The sequence below is a fragment of the Ipomoea triloba genome, chromosome 4 (genome assembly GCF_003576645.1).
Source record: "Ipomoea triloba cultivar NCNSP0323 chromosome 4, ASM357664v1".
NCBI lineage: Eukaryota > Viridiplantae > Streptophyta > Magnoliopsida > Solanales > Convolvulaceae > Ipomoea > Ipomoea triloba.
The window spans coordinates 30,031,328-30,040,606 of record NC_044919.1 but is presented as its reverse complement, the minus strand read 5'-3'; the positions used below and the strand labels follow the sequence as shown (position 1 = coordinate 30,040,606).

Genomic DNA, 9,279 nt, shown 5'->3' with positions numbered 1-9,279 from the left:
CCTACCACAACAACATTAATTCAAATTCAATTCAAATCATGCTTACATAAATTTGACTCTTACTAAAAAAAGTCGTAACGGAGATCTCTTTGACACGACGCAAACATACCAGAGTCAATTTCAGACCCTATAGTTGCATTAATTAGTAACCTACTTACTAGCTATCCACATTGCTGAGCCTTAAAATGTATTTTTAACCAATCAAATTTTGTTGAGATTGACAAATTTTTTGTGTATAACACTGATCTATTCTTATCGTTGATACATTAATTTAGATTCAACACGTACGTGACTCTTACCCAACAACTCGCAAAGTTTGACTCTTATATATTGAGAAAAATGTGGCTCTTTAATATGATCTGATGTACTACTGTATACATACAAGAATGTATCCCGACCTTATAATAATAATTACCTTATTAGGGAGTAGTAATTAATTTACCAATCGTCAAAACTAGTAATTCTATCTATACTCATTATCTTCATTAATCATATCCATTTGTCATGATTGGATTCCATCGTATTTTCCTAGATTAAGTAGGTGGAGAGTAGAAAAGAGAAAAACATTTAATTTGCCAAAAGCAAACAGTGTACAAAGAATTGAAATAGTGATATATACGACTGTCCTATGTTGTCCATATTATACATAGAATGAGTTGGTGCTGGTACGGAAGTCACAACCATGCCTGGCACTTAATCAACATTAATAATCAAAGATTATCACGTAATCGTATATATAATTAGATGCGACAGGCAAAAATTTGGCAGAGTACTGATACAAACATGATTAGGTAATAGGAAATCACACATGCATGTTTAAGAAAGTGGGTAACTAGTCACATGAACATTATTGAACACAATAATGTATGTGAGCTTTTTGTTCCTTGGACTCCTGTAATTTATGGGAAAACCCGCAATTGCACCCATTGATATGTTTTGGTTGAAGTCTGCCTTATAACTTTAGCTAGAAAAAGATCACAAGAAAAAGATAAAATAATTTGGAAATTCATAATTAATCGGTTCAAATTTAAAAAGTCAATATAAACCAACTTCCAAATTTACGATCAACTGTATCTATCAATGTATTGAATATATTCCTCATATCAGATCACATTCTTGTAGGCGTGATCTTATATACTACACACTGTACAAATCCAGATAAGATTTGAATTGAAATGAAGAATGAAAGACAGAATATAAGTCAATGCTACAGTTCTGACTACTGCAGCTTCCAGGTTGGAATGATTATTATAAAACATTGAATCAGTTTACCAAACCGCAACCTAGGGTTCATTCAATTGTATAAAGTCGACACATTTATGTGTAAATCATTAGGGTTTTGTCCTGTCACAACCATACTTAACCTATAACTGGGTTTTGTCTTGTCACAGGCAAAGCTAGCATACTCAACCTATAACTATCATGGCCCCAATGCCGGCTTAAAATGTTTATATATAAAAGTTTAGTTTCAAATGTGAACCAATGCTATTATATGAATCTCTGTATCATTATGCACCGTTGATTCTATTTGATCTTGAGGTTTATAATGATTTTGACATGGTAAATATACATCAGTGCACCAATGCACCACATCACTGCACAACTACACCGAATGCACTACTGCACCACTCCTCAGATCTTGACCGTCCAATCTCACATCTCAATGTATCCCGGGGCGGCGGGGCATGGGGTTTCAGGCTTAACCTGCGAATCTGCGAACTACGGAAGAATTACACCTCAACTACTATGTGATTGCACCGCAACAACTCCCAGAAATGCCGGGAGGACCTTTGGGGTGCAATTATTTCCGGTACGGTGCAATCATGTAATAAGTGCGGTGCAATCCTTCAGTAGTTTTCATGTTCACACACACATATGGACATGATCAAATGAGAAGATTGATTTCATCCTTCTATCAAGGTTCATCAATAGTGGAAGGTTTTTTTTAAAAAAAAAAAAAAAAAGAAAGTCAATTTTATAATTATTTATAAAACGAAGCTCAACTTTTTAACAATAGTTTTTTTAGCAACCTTCAACTTATATTAGATGGCTAGATGATGGATCATATCAGTCCTTACTTTTTCTTTTTTTTTACCTGTAATTAAGCATTTGTTTTTCATGAAAAGTGTGGGCAAATGTTAGGTTTGACATTGATTTAATATATCTAGCAATTGAAAAATATAGGAAAAAAAATACAAGAAAGAAATAGCGACTAACACTCCCACATGGATGATGGGAGTGGGTTCGAGTCCCAGTGGAGACAACTGTTGACTCGTTGTGTTTCAGTAGGTTGAGAAAGTAGCTATGAACAGATACTACATTGTAACAGAGTCAGTAGTACTCAAAAAAAAAATAGCGAAGTTAATTTCATAAAATACAAAATTTAAACATTTGCATGTTTATAAAATTGACCCAACCATTTTTCTCTTCTATTTTAGTCATTGATCATCTTAAATAGATAACTTAAATTAGTCCACACTTCTTAAAGTAAATGTAATTCTCATTTTGTCATGATACATATACAAATATATAAATGTAAAATTGTAAAAAGGTACTAAAAGAGGAGGGTATCTCACTGTCTTGTCAAGAAGCTAAAGGATCGGAACTGGTCAGGTGGAGTTGCAAAAACAAGTGGGTTTTGCAAAAAGGGAATATTAAAAGGATAGAGAAAAGTTATTAAAATAGGGAGATGTGTTCTAAAGTTTGAACAGTGATTAAGTTGAATGTGGTGTGATTAGTTGAATCACTCCTAAATTATTGTTAATTTGCAAGAACCATATATTATATCATTATTTTAATCATCCCATCCATTATATAATTAATAATATGCATTATTCATTTCTTGTCTCCAAATATCTCCCTTCCATTCCTTTTTCTTCTTTAAGTGGCCAACAACTACACATGACTTCCTCCTCACATATATCAACCAACCAAATTTATAAACCTAGCTCTTCCATACCTCTCTACATACATACATAAATACTATGCATACACACACGCGTATATAAATACGTTCTGATTTATAGAGAAAGTTCACTTTATAACTCAAATCAATAAATGATCAATAAAGTAAAGAAATCTAGATGGTCTAAAACTGAACGACTCAAAATATTTCTATTAAGAGTCAAATTAAAATTCTATAGTTATTATAGACGCTTATTGCGTACATTATACTCCGTATATATGTTAAGGGAATGAGAAATAGTGATGATTAGGAGATAATGGGTGGCAGGGAGGTGACACCAGGCACCAATCCCTTGATTTTACGTTCACAAGCTCTTGTCCAGATATAAATTATTAAAAATAAAATAATAATAATAATAATAATAATAATGCTTTCAAAATAATAATAATAATAAGGTATGTAATAAAAAATATATGGAGAATTAATAGCTTCTATCCTTTTTTTTTTAAAAAAAATAAAATATTACCATTGTGTCAATATTAGTGGTTATGAAAATTAGATTTTTTATAGATTTTTTTTCTTTCATTTAAATTTTTTTTTTTTTTACTAAATTTTAAGCCAACTCCGGAGTGGTTAGAAATTTATGACTATATCTTTAAAATTTTTGACTTTGTCCAATATATTCCGTACCATCATTTTTTATCTAGGCCTAGCCTTGGGCCCCGGATCCTCATATGGTTGGATTGAGATCGATCCTTTACTAAATTGATTTGGGTCATGTTTAAAAAATTCTTAAGTCCTATTAACTGAACTATGAGCCGATTTATGGTTGACTTAGTCGTGAACTTGTTGGCGATCACGTCTACTTAGAAACATCTTTAATTAAATTAGACTAATTGAGATAGTCTTGGACATAAACCGTAAAGAGTCACGATTTATTTTATTCATCAGTATTTGATAATTGTGTTTTAAGGGTACATGAGCTAGCTAAAGAAAGTAGAGATGGGTGGGGGGTGGGGGGGGGGAGGGTCATTATTAGGGCTTAAGTGTGGGGCCAAAGAGAGACACGAGAGAGTGGCTGAAAGTGAATAATGCTGGATAATAATAAGACCAGTTAATCATATATTACACTTTAAATTTTATTTTGGTCCATAAACGATGACCTGCAACACTTAAACTATTTCAATATAACGAAGCAGAAAGGAGAGAACTCCTTTTCATTCTTCTCTTCTCACTGCTGCATTCGATCTGTTCTCCTGCTCATCAGCTAATACATTATTATAATTATTATTTTAATTTTTTATTTCTTTCATTTACTTCGCCCCTATATTTTAATTCTTCTGCTAGCTGCCTCTTCTCCTAGTTTAACATAATTATTATATTCTACCAGTTGAATATAATAGACACGTTTGGAGTATCAAGTTCAACATTTTACAACGTTACGGGTTGTACATTCGTTAGGGGTTATAACTTTGGACATAATGGTAAGTCTTTTGATCTTACCACTCATTTTATTATTATCCATTTTTAAATTTATGATTATCTCATTGGTGTGAATTGTTATATTAATTCCCCCATCATATTTTTTTTTTAAATATAGAAAAATAACTATTCTCATTATTATCCTTTTTTAACAAATAAAGTACATTTGGTTCTGGGGGTTGTCTACCAAGCTTATAGATGAGCACAAGTTCTGGGAATATAAATTAGTTGAAGATTAGTACTTATATTTACAAGGTAGTATATGCTCTATATTTTCTTAATTTTTTTTAACTCAAAGAATCAATGTTTCAACACTGGAGATATAATCTTGTGACTATCCATTTCGAATGGTAAAAGATCGATGCTAAGAATCACACTACAAAATAGTTGGTAAGATTAATACTATATTTGTTTAAACATTTTCTTAATTAAATTAGTACCTTATATTGTTTTTTCTTAAAGAAATTATTTTATTCTTATTTCCTTCTTCAATGAATACAATGATTGGCACCTGACAATTCTTGGATAAAGGAACTGCGTGGTAAATTTTTTATTATCCGCTAGCAATTAAAGTTAAGTAGTTAACTCGCACGCTGAAAAATTATTATTATTATTATTATTATTATTATTATTATTATTATTATTACATATATTTGCCTTTATTTAATTAATATAATTGTGTTACTAACATAAAAGATAATTACTATTCACTTCGAATCGAACTGAACACGGTATAATAAGAGTCAATAAAATATTAATTTTAGTTTCTAAATCATAGAAATTGGAACCAATTATGTGGTTTTAGTTGGTTGTGGTTCTATTTAGAGCATCGCAATAGTTCAAAATGTTAAGTTTTTATTCAATTTTTAGATTAAAAGATGATGTAGAAAAGGAATGAAATTAAAGGAGAGAAAAAATCAAGTTTTATTGCTAAATCACAGTTTATTTTCTCTTTAAATCCTTTTTTAAAAAAATGATAAGAATTGATGTGTGTATTAGTGCATAAGGGTGACCTCAGCTGGCGACCTTTTTTTTTTTCTTTCTTCTTTGAAGTTTTAATTTTTGTTTTTCTTTTCCTTACTCGATACATTCAACTAACTAAAAAATTCGAAATTAAAATTAAATTTAATCATTACGATTGCTCTTATTACCATATATATATATGTGTGTATATATATATAAACAAGTCTTCGTCGTCACTCAATTTTTATTTTTATTTTCAAAACAATAGCAGTGTTGATTCGTGGGGCGTGGTTTATAGTACCAAGAAGATTAGTAATAAATAATAGAAAATTAAGAATTGATTAAACATAAAAGTTAATAAAGTGCAGATCACGAGAACGTATGATAATTGATAAGAAAGATCTACAGTAGCAAATAGCTTGGTAAATCACATCCTATAGTGGCTACTATGTCTACTTGCCTTTCATGGGATATCTCTAGTCCTTTGTAATTATTGTCAATAATTTCCTCTTATAACCGACAATATTTTATTAATTACACCTTAAAAGAATAATTAGTGAATATAACAAAATTTTTAAGAAAAATGGTAATAGATCCATTAAACTTTATTCAAAGTACAGTATTTAAGCTCTTATATTTTTTAAAATGTGATTAAACACTTAAATTTGTTAAAATGAGTCAAATAAGTGAAATTTATTGGTAATCCAACATGTTACTAATAAAATTGTCACCGTTGACCATTGTTAACTGCTGCTAACCATTGTTCACCACCATTAAAAACAAAAAAAAAAAAAAAAACAAATTCCGATGATCTTTTCCACCAGAGAAGGTGACCAAAGGTTGGAGAAGACAACTGCTGGTTGTCTTCGATCTCCATTGGAGGAGACAACCAGATATGGTCGCCTTCTCCAATGGAGAAGGCGACCAATGGTCATCTTCTCTAGTAGATCGCGTTAGAGTAAATGTCCCTTTTAATTGTGAATTGCGTCAGAGTAATTTGACCACGTTATATGTAATTTCAGTATTTGGGAAAAAATTAAATGATATTTCTCCTTGAATTATATATATATATATATATATATATATATATATATATATATTACCAATGAGAGCTTCTGCAGTTCTGCTCCTCCATCTGCATGGTAGAAAGGTAGAAAGTCCAGCCTCTTAGACAGCCAGACAGAGCATAAGAAATCTTAGTTTATGGATGCATATATATACAAACCATTTGATATATATACAAAGTAGGCTAAAAAGTATTTACCTGAAAGACAGAATAATTTATACTTAATTGAAAAAATAAATAAATATTTTTATTTCCCACCCAGCCTAGCTACCACCCCCTACCAAAAGCTGCAGGCCTCCCTGCCAATTTTTTTTTTTTTTTAAACAGTAATTAGTTTATAGCTGATGAATTAGAATTAGATCCAATGGTTAAGCAGATAGAAATGGGGTTGGTTTATGTTAGCTGTTTTGTCCTTTAAGGACGTTGAGTGGAATCTCAAATTGGGTATAAAAAACTATGGATGAAGGGATTAATGGCAGTATTATATAGAAAAAACAAATGAAATCTGTAGCCCAATTAGGGAACCAAAAACAATTAAGTAATGAAGATAATGCACCTCAGCTCCCTCCTCTTCTCTTCTGCTGTTTATAAACATGGTGATAATGGGTGAGGCTGAAGAAGATCAGATCAGATCATCATATATATCAGACCAGAAATCTAGCTAATATTTTCTGAAATTAAGAAATTCAAGAATTTAAGGATGAGTGGGTCGACAAGTGGCTCCCCTTGTGGTGCCTGCAAATTCTTGAGAAGAAAATGCGTTAAGGGCTGTGTTTTTGCCCCTTATTTCTGCCATGAACAAGGAGCTTCCCATTTTGCAGCCATCCATAAGGTTTTTGGTGCCAGTAATGCTTCTAAGCTGCTCTCTCATCTCCCCGTTGGTGACCGAGCCGAGGCCGCCATTACCATCTCCTATGAAGCTCAGGCCAGGCTTCAAGATCCCATTTATGGCTGCGTTTCTCACATCTTTGCTCTCCAGCAACAGGTTCCTTTCTTCTCCTCCTTCCTCTGATATTCTTCCATTTCTACAGATTCAACCCTAATTTTATATGTACATACCCTTGTCTGGCTAGAAGAGCTGAGTCAAAATACTGTCATCAAAACGTGACACTAACTGCTTATGTAATTATAAGAAAATAAAAATTGCTAACAATTGGTATCAGAGCAGGTCAAAAGTTTAAGCTGATTAATGGTGATTTTGCAGGTTATTAATCTGAGAGCACAGCTGGCTTCTCTCAAGGAACAAGCGGCGCAAACCTTCTGCAACTCATCTGCAAACCCTAATCACGACAGAAGCTGGGGAAGACAAGCTTGTTACTCGCAGGAAAATGTTCAGGGATGGTTCGGGTCAGGAACCCTAGAATCCGTGCCCCAATTTCCCAGCAACAACGTTGGAGAAATGGGGTTTTACTCAAACGGGAACCTTAACCATCATCATCTAAACCCTATCTGCAACCAAACCTCGATTCTTCCCGAGGAAAACATGTCGTACGCTACCAGCTTTGAAGAAGGGTCTTCTTCCATGGATTCCCTCGACATCCAAACGGACAACAAGCCATGGCCGGCGGCGTATCACGACGACCGTGACGACCTCCAATCGGTGGCTTTCAGATACCTTCAACACCACTGATATGATGAACCTAAGATCCTTAAATATATATATTAATGCTGCTCTGATATGATCTGATCTGTCAGTTTTATATTGCTAAAACAATGCATTTTCTGCGGCCATGAATCAAAATGAGGTAGCTAGAAACCCTACAAGTGTTTTTGCTCCACCCACAAAGGCTATATTTGCTATAATCCACCCTATAATTGTTTCAGGTGGTCTGATCTGCAGGCATATCATGTAATCTTGAATATAAGTAGTAGATTATATTAATAATATTTAGTATATTTCTCTTCCTTGATTAATTTTATTCTTAATGATGGACCTAGCTAGCAAATCTTAGACCGTATAAAGTGCAAATTAATTAAGGCTTAATTAGCTCTCATCTCTTCTTTTCAACTTAATCAAGATATATGCAGGTTGCTGCTACATACTCAACAATCATCATCAATCAGGGGTTTTTGTGGCATAGGTTTTGGTCTTAAAAGGGTTAGGTTTTGAATGATTTTCCAAGTACTATCCCACATCTGATCTTCTAGATTCCTGACTTTTTTGAATTGTTGATTTATGGACTGAAAAAGAAGTATGTAGCTTTTCTTGCTTGCTAGATAGACCTATGATGATATGATGATCTTGTTTACCTTTGCCATGAACAGTGTTTGGTGCAGATTTGCAGATATATGGTGCACAGGTTGCTGCAACTAGGTAACTAATGTAGGAATTGAAACCTAGTTGATATATATGATGTACATGTACATATATAGATTTATATATATTCGGGTTGGGGTTCTAGATTTCTTATCAGGGTTTAGGATTGATTTACCTAAAATGCATGCGAAGAACATTAGTATGATCTTGAGTTGAATAGTAGGGCGCAAGAGCATATCAGTTATGGGTAAACTCTGCTTTGTGGTCTTAGTCGGCAACCGACAAAGTACCACAAAGAAGTAAACCAGCCTATGTTGTCCATAGTTGGCTAACACATACAAATCAATAAGGGTAATAGGTTTCTTACACTTATAATATTGTGGTTATCAAATCAACAATCTGACCAATTTGGTTTGGGTTGCCCTGATAAGTGGATATTTAGTGGATTGAGGGTTCGTTAGTTTGAATATTAACACATATATATACAATAATTAGTCTCCCATTAATCCCGAGGAGGCCAGGGAAACATAATTCCTTCTTAATCTGACATCCTAAGTTAATATACATTACATTAATCTACCCTAATTTTATTGACCAATGGTAGCT

At 32.9% G+C, this 9,279-nt stretch overlaps 1 protein-coding gene across 1 annotated transcript; it reads left to right on the top strand.

Annotated features, from left to right (window-relative positions):
• The first annotated feature begins 6,808 nt into the window (after window positions 1-6,808).
• On the top strand, window positions 6,809-8,269 carry LOC116017594 (LOB domain-containing protein 29-like). The gene is made up of 2 exons (XM_031258205.1): window positions 6,809-7,401; window positions 7,621-8,269. The coding sequence occupies exons 1-2, from the start codon at window positions 7,117-7,119 to the stop codon at window positions 8,044-8,046; spliced, it is 711 nt and encodes a 236-aa protein (XP_031114065.1). The 5' UTR covers window positions 6,809-7,116; the 3' UTR covers window positions 8,047-8,269.
• Window positions 8,270-9,279: the final 1,010 nt, after the last annotated feature.